This window comes from Bidens hawaiensis, unplaced genomic scaffold (genome assembly GCF_021521415.1).
Source record: "Bidens hawaiensis isolate Kalapana, Puna unplaced genomic scaffold, B.hawaiensis_p1.1 tig00013006_1, whole genome shotgun sequence".
NCBI classification, from domain to species: domain Eukaryota; kingdom Viridiplantae; phylum Streptophyta; class Magnoliopsida; order Asterales; family Asteraceae; genus Bidens; species Bidens hawaiensis.
This window is the reverse complement of record NW_027492092.1, coordinates 508859-525941: the sequence shown is the minus strand read 5'-3', so window position 1 is coordinate 525941 and position 17083 is coordinate 508859. Positions and strand designations below refer to the sequence as shown.

General features: G+C 41.8%; 2 protein-coding genes across 2 annotated transcripts; both read left to right on the top strand.

Annotated features, from left to right (window-relative positions):
• The first annotated feature begins 245 nt into the window (after positions 1-245).
• LOC143542942 (uncharacterized) lies at positions 246-1767 on the top strand. The gene is made up of 9 exons (XM_077035397.1): positions 246-425; positions 525-589; positions 670-710; positions 786-874; positions 945-1058; positions 1127-1204; positions 1290-1355; positions 1450-1527; positions 1613-1767. The coding sequence occupies exons 1-9, from the start codon at positions 306-308 to the stop codon at positions 1718-1720; spliced, it is 759 nt and encodes a 252-aa protein (XP_076891512.1). The 5' UTR covers positions 246-305; the 3' UTR covers positions 1721-1767.
• Positions 1768-14599: 12832 nt separating this feature from the next.
• On the top strand, positions 14600-15684 carry LOC143542941 (transcription factor bHLH47-like). Its single transcript, XM_077035396.1, has 4 exons — positions 14600-14655; positions 14745-14863; positions 14950-15077; positions 15168-15684. Exons 1-4 carry the CDS (start codon positions 14630-14632, stop codon positions 15576-15578), a joined length of 684 nt encoding a protein of 227 aa, XP_076891511.1. The 5' UTR covers positions 14600-14629; the 3' UTR covers positions 15579-15684.
• The last annotated feature ends 1399 nt before the right edge of the window (positions 15685-17083 follow it).

Genomic DNA, 17083 nt, shown 5'->3' with positions numbered 1-17083 from the left:
GAACACAAACAAGAAATTTCGCTCTTTGTTGTTCGTGAACCGGTCACTTGTCTGATAAAATCTTAATGGACAAACATGAGCAGGGCCTTGTTTGGTTCGGTTCGGTCGGTTTGTTTACAGCCCTAGCCCTACCTTAGTTCCTTTGGCCTAATTGTATCAAGGTAATGAATAGTCTTAGCCTTTCTAAGTTGTGAGGGTTCAAATCCCATGGGTGACAAATTTATATACAAAAAGAAGTAGATAACAGCCCTAATTTAGCAGATCTTCTGGTTTCAAATGGGGAGAGGTTGAAATTATATGAGAAAATGAGCAGAGATCTGGATGAACACGGGGCGCTTTTTCTTAAACACGGAGAGACTTCGCAGTCGTTGTTGCTTTCTGATCTCTTTGATATTGCAAACGGATCTGTCACGCCTGTTTTGAAGGTGATTACGCGATAACTGATAAACTGATATTCACACTTTTATAAAAATCATATTTTCATTTATGAACATTGTAATTTGCTGTTGTTCTCACTTCTACAGGCTGCTAATCCTCCCGTTCGAACTAATGTCCTGTATTTAACCTCTGAATATTCACTACCAATGGCGTATGGAAGTTGAAATCTTACTTAATGTCTGATCTGTTATCATGTTTCTATGAATTTATGCATGTTGTTTGTTGATGCAGGAAAGCAATCAGGGACATATTTTCACCGACTCTTAATGAAGGTAAGTTTAATGTTTTATAGCTTCCATTGTAGATGTGTTTATCTTTCTTGTTAAGCTTAATCATTTTTGTGTTAGTAATTTGGTTTCAGAATTCTGAGCTTTACCATTTTAGTATGTTTCATGCTTCACACCACATTTCACCCGTTCCCGCTTCAGAAGAGGAAGTAAGCATCTTTTTGTAGCCCCTTAATTCTTTTTAAATGTTTATTTTTATTTTAAATGTAAGTTTGTTAGATTGAAGCAGAAGTAGATGCTGTGAAATCAGTTGCAAACCAACTCTGGCCGTTGAATATTATGTTGGATCGGGTTGTTTTGACTTCAACCGGTGTGCTTTTAGGTTGCTGGCAGGTAGTTTTTATGATTTCATTCAATTATGGTTTCTTTAGCATTTAACGAATACAGATTTGATTATTTAGGTGATATCGGGGACGGATCCTGTAAATATCCGTTCTAAGTTAAGGAATGCTCTTCCACATGCACCAGAGAAGCAACTTGTAAGGATCTTATCAAATTACCGATCTTACCCTTGAATCTTTTATGTAAAGATCCGGTTGACTAAGTTTGACTTTTATGATGTAGTATGCTCCTGCTATACTTCATACATCACTTGCAAGGATTCTTGGTCACCCTAAAAACTCATCCGAGGTTGTATTCATATGGTTGCTTTAAACTTGTTAAAGATATAGCCTATATAGATTTTCTCATTTCCCTTTGACTTGTGATTATTGATACTATTTAGGAAACGGATGTCGATTCAGAATTGCAACATTTTCGTGAACTAGTAGTTCGTTTGAACAAACACATAGGTGGCACTAAGGTGATCTTTTTATTGTCATTTTACATTAAATAACTATTTTGTCTTGTTCAATTATTATGTGTGCATGAGTTGCCATTATTTGCAGGTAATAATATCTGAGTTATGGTATGTAGAAGAGTATGACGTGTTGGCGTTGGCATTAGATGGGAAAATGAAAATACACCGGTTCCAATTTGGATGTTTGAAAGCATGAGAGTTGAATACGCGTATTTTGTTTTTGTAATAGATTTTTAATGATTTAATAAGTTTAGTTGTATTTAATCACATGTATCGTGTTTGCTCATATGTATTGTATCATCATATTACGAAAATTCGTAATAGAGTTTATAAAATATTTACATGATTGGCTGTAAATAATATTAATTTTCATTAAAAAAAATTGGTGGAAGATAAACTTTTACACCCATATTTAGAGCATTCTCATCCAACCCCTCATTTAATGTGGGGTGTTTTTATAATTTAGGAAGTGATTTAGGGTGTTGCGAGTGAAGAGTTTTTATATTTTAGAAAAAGTGGTGATTTTTCTGTATATCTGAAAAGTTACTGTATATCCTCTATAATTTTTTAATATATTTTGAGAGTGATTGTGAGTGAAAGAAAAAGTAATGATAAAAGGTATAAAAAGTATTATTTAATTGAAGAGGTAGGTCCCAGTAGAGCCCAGTTGGACCCGCAGGACTCACCTTGAAGATAGACGTCTGCGCGGAAACCAACTGGATCCGCAGGACCCACCATGCTCAGAGACGTGACGTCCTTACGCGCAGTACGCAAGCTGTTCCCGCAGGAAATGCCTCCCAATGGTGAAGTACTCCGCCTGTTCCCGCAGCTGCGGATACAAGCCATCAGGGAAGGCCACCCGCGCAGCAAGGCTACACGCACAAGGCACTTAGCTCTCAAAATAATTCAGTAATGTCACCTGAAGAAGGAATGAGCAAAGCCGGGAACAATCCCGCACAAAGGCGGGAGGGGGAATACTCCCGCCCAAATGAGCCAGTCCGTACGATACTGGAGGATCTTTTGTACTGTACCTGACGAGGTATGGGCAAAAGATCTGACCAGAGATACGACAGCTCATTGACAACAGTATGGCGAGCAGCATGCTCTTGTACTGTATGTCACTATTAGCCGCTGCCTACTCACCAACTCCTGTCATACCACGTGCATAGCCTGCAGTTGGTGGAAAAGGAATAGTACACAGCAGGCCTGGTCACTGTCAGCCGCTGCCTACCCACCAACTACCAGCATGGCACGTGCGTAGGCCACAGTTGGTAGAACAGGAATACTATTCAGCCGGCTATACCTTCTTGGAAACCTACCTTCGGCTATAAATACCCTAAATGGTATGATCATCTTATCTTATCTTGTATCTTATATCTTATACCTGATATCTGCTCTAGCAATCTCTTAATATACACTTATATTTAAGAGCAATCTAGTCTGATTCTCACGCCGGAGGGTGGTCACAAGGAGGTACCCCCCCCCCCCCTTCTCAGTGACGAGCTCACGGTGTCTGTTTTGCAGGTTATCAGAAGAACCATCTTTGCCGGATCTAACCCCTCGTGGGAAACATCTATTTAACCCCCATATTATCCGTAATCTGCCCGGGGTCACTTAGTGTTTCTTCATTGGCGCCATCCGTGCATAAAAGCTAGAACTTAATTTCTTTTTTCAGTTTTTTCAAACTTCTGGAAAGATGGTTAAAGAAACTCCGGTAACCACAACCCCAGCTACTGGGGGGAATACCGGCGACTACACAGTTTTACGAACACTACCCCGGGTTACCCAAGCCGGGGCAAGTGAAGTAAATTTTACGAACACTACCCCAGTTACCCAAGCTGGGGCAAGTGCAGTAAATAATCGCTCACTGGGATTCACCGATACCCAGTTAGAGAGACAACGAACGAGGCTCCCCCGCCAAACACTCGATGAAGTTAAAGCGTGGGCGGAAGCACGTCAAAAAGAATTCCAAGCTGAGTTGGATGAACGCTTACGTTTACTCCAACAGGCTGATGAATTCGTAGAGTACTTTGACGATGATTCGGAGGAATCCGATAGTGACGCAAACCCTCGTCATAGGGCGAAAGGGAAGCGTAAGGAAACGGACTCCCAACCGAGAAGGCATTTTGGAGAAACCTTCAAACCAAAAAACGCGGGTGGAAACCCACGTGACTTCTCCAAAGCATTTAGACCAACTGCGGCAAATGCGGGAACGTCCAAATTTGCAAGGGACATTGCGGAAGCAATCGCCCCGACAAGTGCCAAACAGATGTCCAACATCGGCACTTACGATGGTATATCTGATCCAGACGATCATTTAAACAGATTCATAGCGGGGGCAACCGTCAGTAATTGGACGGAACCTACGTGGTGTTACATGTTCCAAATGACGCTTGTTGGGCCAGCTAGAGCGTGGTTCGATCGTCTACCGGTCAACCACATCTACGATTGGGCAGACTTCCAACAGAAGTTTAGCCAACACTTCAGCCAACAAAGAAAGTATACCGAAGAGCAATGGACAATCCTCAAATGCATTCGAGAGGAAGATGAATCTTTGCCAGACTTCATCACTCGCTTCAACTCAAAGAAGCTAAGTCTGGGTAATATTAGCGAAGATCTTGTTCGCGCTGCTTTTATCCAGGGCGCGAACGACCCAGAGCTCATCCGCACCTTAACGGGTAAAGATGGCATGCCATCCACATGGGATGCCATCATGACAGCAGCTAAACGCTTTGCGGAAACGGAGAATCAACTGGGTAGAGATCTCCCCCAGAGCACAAACCTCTACACCCAGAAAACAAGAGAAGACAACGTCCTTACCGCCCGACTAAACAAAAAGCGGAAGCTAGGCATTTGGCAGTCAAGGGTAAACTTTGACACCTCATCCGGTTTGCAACATCAGTTAGGCGGAAGGGATAACGTACAGTCGAACCAGAACTCCAGATGGACGCCACTCACCAAAAGCGTCACCGAGATATTCGCCACTGAGGAGCTCCCATGGCCAAAGGCTCCAATAATCCGACATCGTCACAATGCTGATCGGAGCAAATACTGTGACTTTCACAGGACAAAAGGCCACAACACTGAAGAATGCACAGACGTAAAGGACATCGTCGAAGCATTTGTCAGAGATGGGACGCTCGCGCACCTCGTGGCGTAACGAACGCTGAGCAGGCTGATGCGTGTAGAACCCCAGTTGGGGAAAACACGAATAAAATTGCAGCTTCAATGTTGGAGACTACATACTGCGTAAACAACGAGATCCCGAACCAGGTGCATATCGGCTCGATGGCACTCCCATCCCAACAACATGGAAGGGAGCTCAATTACACAGTTTGCATGTAGATCAATTCCAAATTTGTAAAGAAAAGGCCCAGAGCCACTTCTAATGGAAATGATTCTCCTTAGAACATCGATGCTGATGATCTTACATTTATACTTATGAACTTTCCACACTGATATGCCGGTCTTCACCGCATACATAAGTGGGGAAGTCGTTGCTTGTGGAAGGCGGCAAAACCCGCATAAACACAAAAAACGGCAAACCTTCACGCAGGTCAGTCATAGGTAAAGTTGGGTCATCCCACTAAATGAAAGTGCCGGTCCTAACCGCACAAATCATGATGGAGGAAACCGAACTAACCTATTGACAACCGCGCGTCGAACGGTTAATTTATTCAAAACACTGATGCCGGTTTTCACCGCATAAATAAGTGTAAAGAAATCGTTGCTTGTGGAAGGCGGCAAAACCCCATAAACACAAAAAACGGCAAACCTTCACGCAGGTCAGTCATAGGTAAAGTTTGGTGATCCCACTAAATGAAAGTGCCGGTCTTAACCGCACAAATCATGATGGAAGAAACCGAACTAACCTATTGACAACCACGCGTCGAACGGTTACCCTATTCAAAACACTTAAAAATTTTCTAACAAAAAGACGAGGAAAACCTCCACGCAGGTCAGATATAGGTAAAGTTTAGCCATCCTACTAATTGCAAGTGACGGTCCTACCCGCACAATCACGAAGGAGAAAGCAAAACTTCAACCTATTATCTACCACGTTCAAAGGTTAACTTATTCTAAACACTTGGAAAATTGCTAATTTAAACTAAAGTATGCATGAGCAAGTCATATAACGTTTATAAAGCAAGTCATCCAGTGAAAGTAGCGGTCTTACCCGCACAAAGATTTATATTTCATAATAATTCATTACAAGAATGGCCGGGTAACTACCCGCCTACAAGAATATAAATCTATACAAGCTAAACCTATCCTAACAGTGGGAAGGGATCTTAAGGTTCAAGCTTCAGGACCACTCCCTCCAAACCAACTTGTACCCGCACCATCAGTTGGCTGTGGCGGTTCAAGGAAGGTCTTTAGAATGGCTAGCCCATCATCAGCAGCAGCAACTTCGTTCACCTTCTCCACCACCGGATGCGGGAAGGCGGCATACTGATTCGCTGCTTGGTCATATACAGCTTCAGTATCAACATCATATAAAGGGAAGTTGGAAGGCGGGATGCCTTTCTCAACGAACCCTAGACCAAGCAGGAAGCCGGCCTTTTCCCCATCCTCGTGAGAAGCGTTGAGGGCTGCGCTCATGGCATCGTCGTATGATGTGTCCGTGAAGACTCGATGCACGACCTACAAGAAAAAATACAAGTATCAAAACCTTTTCTATTTACAAAGAAAAGCGTGAAGACATTATGAAGCTAAGCTTACCTGCGACAACGCTTCTCGAAGAAGCCATTCCTTGGTAACCAGAGCTTCCTGGAGGGCAGCTTGAGCTTGGTTATGGGCGCGTTCGGCTTCACTTTTGTTGAGGTTGGCAAGCAACACTTCTTTAGCCGCAGCCTCTTCAACGCCCTTTAGCTTCCGCTCAGTGTGGTCAAGCACCCCCCTCTGGTCCAAGATCTCTTGGAGCTTCTTGGCGTCTTCCATCGCCAAGGCATCATGAGCCTGTTGGAGCGCTTCTAGTTTGGCTTTAAGTTCCTCATTCTCGAGGCGTAGAGGCTCAGCAACAGCTTCAGCCTTGGTGGCCCTCTCAGTTGCGTTCCGTGCAGTTTCCTTAGCCAGCCGAAGCTGTTCGTTAACAGCTTGGGCAGCCTTGGAACGGGCCTCGAGCCGGGCCTGAACTTCAACCTCGAGGGCCTTGAAGGCCTTCTCCTTTTCCGCAGCCACTGCGGTAAGCCTCTTGTTCTCCTCCCGGACAGCCCGCGCCTGTGCTACTTCTTGAATACGAGCTGCTTTTAACTTGTCGTTTTCACGACAGAGCAGCTCGACGCGCGGCTGCATTCGGGCCAGGAGAATCCGAAGCTCGTTGGTTAGCCTACCCTCCTGGTAGCTAGCCATTGCTTCCCCCAACGCACCACTGGGAGCTGCGTGACGAGCCCACTCCACGCACTCCACAGGCGTGCGAAGGGTTGTTCCTCGGCGGATGTTCCATCGTGGAACATACACTTCATTGGAATCCGACACTGCAAAAAACAAAAAGCAGTTAGGAAAAGATGATATATATAAAAAAAAAGGCCAAAAGAACCCTACGCACCTGTAGGGTCGACAACAGGCCGATAGCCGCCAAACTCATCACCTGAACCCAAGGGAAATCCATCCAAAAGGTCAGGAAGATGGGAAGGAGGCAGAGGTTGGCGAGAAGCCCCAAGCATACCTGAAGGATCGGCCGTAGCTGCCGACGTCGGAGGAGGCATAGAGGCCGCCGCGGTAGAAACCAACGGAGGTGAACTCACAACCGTGGTCGCCGCTGCGGAAGTACCCGCAGAGATAGTCACCGCCGGCTCAGTGAAAGATTCAGTAAATATGGCACTGACAGCCGGCGGAGATGTCATCACAGTTGGAACAGTTGGCTCAACTGGGTGAGCAACTGAACCAACAACTGAAGCAGGCGCAGCCGCCTGGGTCATCGCCTCAGGTAGGTTGACCAAGCCTACCGTCATGGGTCCGGAGGTGCTCCTCCCCGCTCCACCCTGGAATGCGGTAGCATCCACGCCTGCACAAAGAAGATATAAGTATAATGACGGAAAGATATGAAGTTAAAAAGTAAAGGAAGTTTGTACTTACGGGTTTTCTTGAGCCTAAAAGTGCGAACAGGCGGGGACGAACCCGATGGAGCCGGCCTCTTCACGCCACTCACCGTCGTTGTCCTGGGCTGCTCGGAGGTGACGGTCGTCTCAGCCTCCGGAGCAGTGGTCTTATCACCACCAGGGTTCCCCGCCACCTCCTCGCTCTCGGTCTCTGAATCAGACCGATGCACCGGATCGGCAGTGGAGGCAACCTTCGCCTTCCCCTTCCCGCCGGCAGCCTTCTTCTTCCGCACCAACGGAGGACCATCTGCGGATTCCTCATCAGAAGATGACAAGATTAGAGGAATTCCAGCAGAGTTTTCAGCATTGAGAGGTCGAGGGTTGAATAACGCCTTACCTGGCCGCGTGGCGCTCAGAATAAGGTGGCCTGGCGGGTAGACCTCCACAAACCGATCCCTTGTTTGCTCCAAGATGGGCAACTCGTTCTCATCGAGAGCATGAGTACCCATCCGAGCGGGACCATCACTCTCCCGCGGCTGCAGGAGAGACTGCAAGTCGTTCCCCTCTGAAATAAAAGAAACAAACAGTTAGAAGACAAACCTATATAAACAAAGAAGACAGAGCATACCGTAAGGGACAGAGTTCAAACCGTATTCGAGGACGATGGGAACCTGTGACGCCTCCTTCCACACCCGGCTCATCCCAAGCATCACCATCCCAGACTCCGCAAAGCGGTATACCGGAGTCTGGACCCAGGAGATCTTGGCGAACCACTCCGCCTCCTGGTAGTTGAGGGCGTGAAGGGCGGGGAGTGCTCTCCCATTCTTAAAGGTCATCGCAAGGGGGACGACGCGAGCGGAGATATAAAAAAACTCACGCTTCCACGACCGAAGACTGCGCTCGGTAGCGCAGATCTTCAACCCCTTGATCCGATTGACCAAGGTGTACCACCCCTGGATGCACTCCAGGAGTAGAAGGTCATCAACCGATCTACGTGGGGCTCCACGCCCAGAATGAGGCACACCCACTCAAAGTGGCGGATCTTGGCGACCGCCATCGGGTGTACCTCCGTCAAATGCACCCCGTGCCTCTCCAAGACACGGTATACAAACTTCGTTAATGGGAACCTGAGATTCCCATAAACGAAGAATGCAGCGTACACCCCTATCTTGCCCTTGGGGGCATCGTACACCGTCTGGTGTGGCTCCGGAAACTCAGGCTCGAACGGCTCGAGCATGAACTTCCGGACGATGTACTGAAAAAGCTCAGTGGGAAGAGCACACTGGCATTCGCCAGCAGTGCTCTTATCGTCTTTATCAGACGTAGACGTCGGGATCTCGACGTGCACGTCAGATTCCTCGGCAGCAGCTTCGAAATCGTGAGTAGAAGACATGGTTTGGAGGTAAAGGAATGATTTCAGGAGAATGCTTGGCAGAAAGTATTCGCCGGAAATCGTTTACAAGAAGAGGAGTGAAAGTATGAATTACAAAGGACCCTCTCCCCCTTTATATACTCATCGCAATTAATGCGATGAATTTAATGCGGAAGAGAGAGAAATCACAGGTGCAATGAAACTATGACACGTGGCAAAGTGCAAGCTGGCAACAGCTGTTGAAAGGACGCGTGCCATTAATTTCGCGGCCACGCGCCCGAAAAATCGCGCCCACGCGCCTGAAAAAGCGTCTGGAATGACCATGTACTGTCACATCGCCATAACTTCCTGCACGTCCTGACACAGTCAGAAGAAACCGTCGGACGACGTTTCAACAGTTTGGACTGTTCTTATCCTTTCACCAACTCTTCGAATTTCAAAATTTCAAAAAGATTCAAAAGTAAGCGGGAAAATACCCCTTACCTTGGCAACCAAGTAACTATAAGACAGGTGCGAGTACAGTGTTAAGGCAAAACCCTTCACATACTTAGCACCTGCAGGGAATTGAAGCCAATAATACCTCGGCAACCAAGTAACCATAAGACGGGTGCGGGTACAGTGTCAAGGCAAAACCCTTCACATACTGAGCACCCGCAGGGAATTGACGCCAGGAATACCTTGGAAGTAAAGTAACTGTAAGATGAGTGCGGGTATAGTGTCAAGGCAAAACCCTTCACATACCTAGCGCTCCGCAGGGAATTGAAACCAAGAAGGATCTTCTGGGCAATGCTTGCGGAAACGGGAATAACATCCCGCATAGCGGGAACGTCGAGAACTACATTGTTTGAAGCTCCAAGATGGAATTGGTGGTTTTAACATAATTGATCACTATGTTCAAAACTACCAAAACCTCATGGAGAATCTACACAAGTGGGACTCAACGCTCCTGACTTGCGAGGAGGTTACAGACCTACCCGCATCATACTCAAAGATCAAGGAAAGTCGGGAATTTCTGCAAGTGACATTAGGACTTCCGCGGGAAGAATCCCCATGGAAAACCTTAAAACTAAACCCTTTTCAAAACCCTTTGCTTAAGTCCAAAAGTTCACCTCACTTATTAAACATTCATGAGAAGAACATTGGACTGGGGGACTTGAAGAGGTAGGTCCCAGCAGAGCCCAGTTGGACCCACATGACTCACCTTGAAGAGAGACGTCTGCGCGGAAACCAACTGGATCCGCAGGACCCACCATGCTCAGAGACGTGACGTCCTTACGCGCAGTACGCAAGCTGTTCCCGCAGGAAATGCCTCCCAATGGTGAAGTACTCCGCCTGTTCCCGCAACTGCGGATACAAGCCATCAGGGAAGGCCACCCGCGCAGCAAGGCTACACGCACAAGGCACTTAGCTCTCAAAATAATTCAGTAATGTCACCTGAAGAAGGAATGAGCAAAGCCGGGAACAATCCCGCACAAAGGCGGGAGGGGGAATACTCCCGCCCAAATGAGCCAGTCCGTACGATACTGGAGGATCTTTTGTACTGTACCTGACGAGGTATGGGCAAAAGATCTGACCAGAGATACGACAGCTCATTGACAACAGTATGGCGAGCAGCATGCTCTTGTACTGTATGTCATTATTAGCCGCTGCCTACTCACCAACTCCTGTCATACCACGTGCATAGCCTGCAGTTGGTGGAAAAGGAATAGTACACAGCAGGCCTGGTCACTGTCAGCCGCTGCCTACCCACCAACTACCAGCATGGCACGTGCGTAGGCTACAGTTGGTAGAACAGGAATACTATTCAGCCGGCTATACCTTCTTGGAAACCTACCTTCGGCTATAAATACCCCAAATGGTATGATCATCTTATCTTATCTTGTATCTTATATCTTATACCTGATATCTGCTCTAGCAATCTCTTAATATACACTTATATTCAAGAGCAATCTAGTCTGATTCTCACGCCGGAGGGTGGTCACAAGGAGGTACCCCCCCCCCCCATTCTCAGTGACGAGCTCACGGTGTCTGTTTTGCAGGTTATCAGAAGAACCATCTTTGCCGGATCTAACCCCTCGTGGGAAACATTTATTTAACCCCCAGATTATCCGTAATCTGCCCGGGGTCACTTAGTGTTTCTTCAGGCTGTAAATAATATTAATTTTCATTAAAAAAAATTGGTGGAAGATAAACTTTTACACCCATATTTAGAGCATTCTCATCCAACCCCTCATTTAATGTGGGGTGTTTTTATAATTTAGGAAGTGATTCAGGGTGTTGCGAGTGAAGAGTTTTTATATTTTAGAAAAAGTGGTGATTTTTCTGTATATCTGAAAAGGTACTGTATATCCTCTATAATTTTTTAATATATTTTGAGAGTGATTGTGAGTGAAAGAAAAATTAATGATAAAAGGTATAAAAAGTATTATTTAATTGAAATAAAGAGAGAAAATATAGTGAGTTTTAATGTAATTTTTGATTTAGGGATAAGGGTGGAATGAGAATGCTCTTATATGTGAAGTGTATCTTTATCAAGATGTATATACTTTTTACACCCATATTCAACAAAGTGGTTATATTTTAATGAGTAAAGTAACCATGATTCACATTTTGAAGTCCTTTAATTTCCTTTTCCTATTCAAAGTAGTTTCTTTCTAACAACTTCTGTTATTCAAAAGGTTTGATAAAAAAGAAATGTGTTTAATGATTGTCTTACATAGTACAATTGTTAGCATAACTACCTATAAATATGACTTAAAATACAACTTACGAGTGCTTGCTACACTTTTAACTATAATCCACTATATCAAAGTGGATCGGACTAGAAACAGTTCAATATGCCTACTCAATTTGTAAGGTGTTACGATATTTTGATCAGATCAGTCTTTAATTTGCGGTAAATTAGTAATGCGGGTTTACAGTTGTACCAATCACACATCTTTTTAGAATGAACAATAACATAACCATTAATCAAAACGAAAATTGACAAAAAGAATTGCAGTTGCCAAAAACTGAATTAACGAAAATTGGTTATTGGTTCCTTTTGTGGCAGGTTAACTAAATCGCTCGATCATATTTCATATATTTCTAGTTTTTGTATCTCCATTTCTTGTGTATTTCACGTTTTATATGTTCATTTCATTATCTATACCTCCATTTCATGTATGTATAATCTATATCTCCATTCAATGTATTTCCAGGCAAAAGTTTTAGACAAGTTTGGTTTTGGTTATTAACCAAACCAAATCGAAAATCGATAAACTAATCGAATTAATCAAGAATTTGCGTTTACACACCCCTAAGACAAAAGACCATGTGTAGTGGGCACTTTGGAAGGGGTGAAAGAGCCCCAAACACCGCCCTAGGGGTTCTTTGAGGGGGCTTTTTGTACATACCCCCCCCCCCCCCCCCAATCAAATTAATCAATCAATCAAATTATTCCTACAAACTGCATCCAATCACACATTTATCTTATATATACTTAATTAAATTATAGTAGCCGAGTAATGATTAGAGTGGCTCTATCTACCACACCTCTTTTCAAGAAAACGTCTCAATGCTCACATGGCCCAAAATGAATCATTGAGGATCCAATATACATGTTCTAAATAAAATTGGAGAAAATTTCCAAAATGTTCCATTAATAAAGAGAGATTCTACTCTTGTCCTTACAAATAAAAGTTTCTAAAAATGTCTCATACAAACACGTTTTTGACTACGCGTTAGACTTCAACGCATCTTTCATGACTTGTTTGGCCACCAAACGCGTCGTTCCCGACCTGCTAGACTCAAATGCGCGTCTTTCACGACATGTTTGGCCTATTGATTGCTTTTTTTAATATTACATTATTAAAATTAATTTAATCCGTATTTGGTTTTCTTTTATAACTTGTAATATATAAATTTATATATAATTTTGAATAAGTCATTATGACGTGCTTATTTTTTCTACATATTGTCATAAATCTTACTCAAAACTGAGTGTCAAATTGAAATCAAAACGCCCAATAAATGTTTAATAAAATTTGACCACTCTCTTTTTAAGTAAAGTTTATGCCAACATGAAAATAAAAATAAGCACGTCTTAATGGTATATTTGTACTTTATAAAACTTTATGTATTACAAGTTATTAAAAAAACCAAGCATGAGTAAAATTAATTATAATAATGTAATATTAAAAAAAACAATCAATAGGGCAAACATGTAATGAAAGACGCGTTAGAGGCTAACAGACCGTGAAATACGTGCATTAGAGGCTAACAGGTCGTGAACGACACGTTGAAGTCTAACATGTCGTCAAAGACGTATTTGTAAGAGACATTTCTTAAAACTTTTGTTTACGAGAAAAAAAAAGAAACTCATTTTAAGAATTTTTGGCATAAAATGAGTATAGTGTGGTGTTAGTTAGTATTATCTATCCTAGGTGGCAATATTTAATTAGTAATTAGAAAAGCATGTAATGTAGGTTGCAGGCAGGTGGCGGCCACGCTCCGCCCTATCTCCTATAAAACCACTTCTTTTGCCCGCCACACGCTTCCCACTATTCACGACGCTCGGTCTTCCCTTCCCCTCAATTATTATTATTATTATTATTATTATTATTATTATTATTATTATTAATCAAGGTATGTACGTCTCTCGTGCTCTTTCGTATACCCTAGTTTACAGATCGCTTCATCTGCTCTTGTGATTCTGATTTAATCTCCGATTATGTGTTTTCGTTCTTACTGAAGGTTAATTCAATATATGTATGTGCTTAATCTCTGTATCGTGAAATCTAGGGTTTATGATTAACTTTTAGATGTGAGGTATCGATTGTTTGTGTTTCAACGGTTCCGATTCAAGGTTGATTTACTATTTGATTATGCATATGGATTATTGGATTAGGAAACTTGGACTTTGATAAGTAAAACTGATATCGATTGGCCGATAATAATACATGCTTGCACTTTTGATGCCAAGAGCAATCTCCGTAGCGTAATAATCAGAAATTTATTATTCGATTATTCTTGATTTTCAGCTGGTTGCTGTTAAGGTAATGATTATGAATGGAATGGATAAAAGTATTAGCGAAATCAAATATAAATGAAATGAAATGAAACGCAAACCGAGTGTAGAAATATTTGATGATTATGCTACCGGGATTGCTTTTGGCAACAAAAGTGAAAGTTAGGATTGTTATTGGTTGAAGTGTAAGTGTGTGATGGTTTGGATTATTAAAATCCTTTTTTTTTAATATATTCTTAATCGAATTTGGACTGGAATTAACCAAATTTTCTGTGATGATGAATTGGATTATAATCAAAATAACTATGAATTTGTTTGTTCTTTGTTTTTGAGATGATGAAGATTTAGGAAACAGGAAATTGAAGCTTTTTATGTGTCGTTTGATCCGTTTTTTGTAAAATTCTGAAGTTGATGTTCTCTTCTGATTGATTCTGTAATTTTTTTTTTCTTGTAGTGTTCATCTGCTTGCCAGCTATAATTTGTAAATATTGATTATTCTTTGATTTTGTTGCATTCTTTTACTTACCAGTAACTAGTTAATACACTGGATATGTGTATAGCTGTTAAAATTAAAATCTTTGGTTCATTATTGTTACTTTTATTAAAGATCTTTAATTTGTTGCAGTTATCAGATAAGAATAAGATCGGCATAGATTTCTGAGATTTACATCTAACAAAACCAGCATGGGAGCCGAAAGATCACCAACTTGGTCAGTAATACCAAGTTTTACTTTTTATTTCTTCACTACTTTACTTAAAAAAGTAAATAATAATAATAAAATTAACAAATTTGATGCAGCTTGGAGACTAGCAAGAAAAATCCAGCTAAAGTTCCCAAACGAATCCACAAAGCCGAAAGAGAAAAACTAAAGCGTGAACATTTGAATGAACTGTTTCTTGAGTTAGCGAATGCACTTGGTAATTTCTGATTAATGTTTAAACTTTAATTAAACATTTACTGGCTATCTGCATATGTTTGATCAATGTTATTTGCTACATTGCAGAACTTACTGAACAAAACAGTGGGAAAGCCTCAGTTTTAGGTGAAACGACTCGTGTTGTAAAAGACATGATTGATGAAATCAAGTCTCTCAAGAAGGAGAATGCAGCTTTACAATCCGAAACACAATATGTAAGTTTTTAACAAATCGACCCATTTAAGAAATGAATCAAAGTTGCAGCTTTTTTCATTTTAGTATGAAACGTTTGGTTTTATGAGCAGGTGACAGGTGAAAGGAATGAACTTCAGGGTGAAACTTGTACTCTACAAAAGCAAATCAGTGCATTACAGAGCATATTAAAGGAAAGAAACGTCCAAACTACCCTTGACCTGAACGCACCCGCAATCGAATCTCAAGAACCACAATTACCGACTTATTATCCACAAGAGATGACAAGAGTGTTACCATCTGGTGATTCAGTTTTGAATCCGGTATTTGTTATTCCTGGTTGTCACGGTGTTCAAGCTCACATGCAAGCGGATTTGGGTACAGGTACCGGTATGGGCAACAGAGCCGTGTCAAATGTGAGTAAACCGTACCCAAGGTATCCCACTGCATCTGATTCCTGGCCTTCCCAGCTTCTTGAAAACTCGTCTCGAGAAGTCGGGAAGGAACGCACGGAGCGCGTATAGTATTCGTGATAATAACAAAGGTGTGTTAGTTGTAATTTGCCAATATTGTTGTTAAAAGAAATGGTTAACTGTTGTGTTGATATTATGAACCTGAGTGTCTATATAAAGCTTGAAGGTAATCATGATAATTGTTGTCACCAATGCTATGATTTGGCCTCTTTGTTTTGCATTCAAAAGTGTAGGCATTCAGCGAACAAATAATAGAAAATGGTTAGTTGCATCATAGTGAATGTCTTGAAAGGTTCTTTTTGGTAGTTTTTATTTATTTTTTTGGCAAATTATAAGCTTTGTTTAGATGATAAAAATAGTACATGAACTTTAAATGTCAATGAATGGCCTTTGAACTTATATAAATAAAAGTTATGATTGCTGGCATTGTTCGTACAACTAAAATATATGTGTGTGATGAGGCAATTAAATGATATAATACACATATTTAATAAAAGAAAATGACAAGATTTATTTATTTTAACGGCCAACGAACATAGAATGCCTAGGTACTCCGTACGAGGTGACCCAATGGCAAAATGCCATCGTCAGCTGGCCCAACCCAGCCGTACGGAGCCCTTAAGCGCCTCCAAGTTATCTCCAATTCCGAAGAAAACCTACTGTCCGAAGGCCCACTGGTAGTAAAACCCGGTTGCCCTCAGGATCGAACTGAAAATCACAAAGATCTCAGTCTTCCTTCATAGAACCACCCATAACTCCCCAAAGTGTTGTAACTGGGAATTGAACTTGAGTCTTTATTGAGAAACCCAAGCTCCCTACCACTATACCACATTGAATGGATAACAAGATTTATTTATACCTTAAATTTCTCGCTCATACTATTATTCTATTTTTAATTTAAAAATATCTATGTCAGTGTAATCAAAACGTATCAATCCATTTCTGATCAAATAAATATACCTAATTTGTAGAGATTAAAAATATGTGGGTATTTTTGTTAATATAATCAAATTATTTATATTTTTAATTAAATAAGATCTACTTGTTTTTTATTTAATTAATTTATATACACCTTTGAGTGTATAAGATATATGTGATAAAATTCAATGAACGATATTTATAGGTTTAAGATGATAAATACAAGAAGAAAGTACGAATGAATAACAACTTTATTCTCACATATTCATTCAACCTTATTTTTATTAAACTACTGAAAATTAATTGTTGGGTAAAATTGGTTTTAGCTTTGATTCGTTTCTTGGTTTGGTTTGAATATATTAGTTCAAGAAGAAAACAAACTCTGCAAATAATAAGGTATATTGGTTTTTATTAATCTCAAATATCGTCTTTTGGTCACTACCGGTTCCAACTAATGAATTTGCTGCTGACGGTCCCAACTGTTAACGTATTTGTTCCTGATGGTCCGCGACTAATAGAATCCTAACGGCGTTAGTTTCAGGTCGCCGGAAAAACATTATTGGCCGGAAAACTCAATTTTTTTCCCGAAAACTCAACATTTCCGTCCTAAGCATCTTGGTAACATTGTATCGGACCTT

Coding starts and splice junctions, on each gene's coding strand:
- LOC143542942 (XM_077035397.1), top strand. CDS start 306: ATGAGCAGAGATCTGGATGAACACGGGGCGCTTTTTCTTAAACACGGA. Junction 875..944: donor TTCCCGCTTCAGAAGAGGAA/GTAAGCATCTTT, acceptor TAAGTTTGTTAG/ATTGAAGCAGAAGTAGATGC. Junction 1,528..1,612: donor AACACATAGGTGGCACTAAG/GTGATCTTTTTA, acceptor CATTATTTGCAG/GTAATAATATCTGAGTTATG.
- LOC143542941 (XM_077035396.1), top strand. CDS start 14,630: ATGGGAGCCGAAAGATCACCAACTTG. Junction 14,656..14,744: donor GCCGAAAGATCACCAACTTG/GTCAGTAATACC, acceptor AATTTGATGCAG/CTTGGAGACTAGCAAGAAAA. Junction 14,864..14,949: donor TGAGTTAGCGAATGCACTTG/GTAATTTCTGAT, acceptor GCTACATTGCAG/AACTTACTGAACAAAACAGT.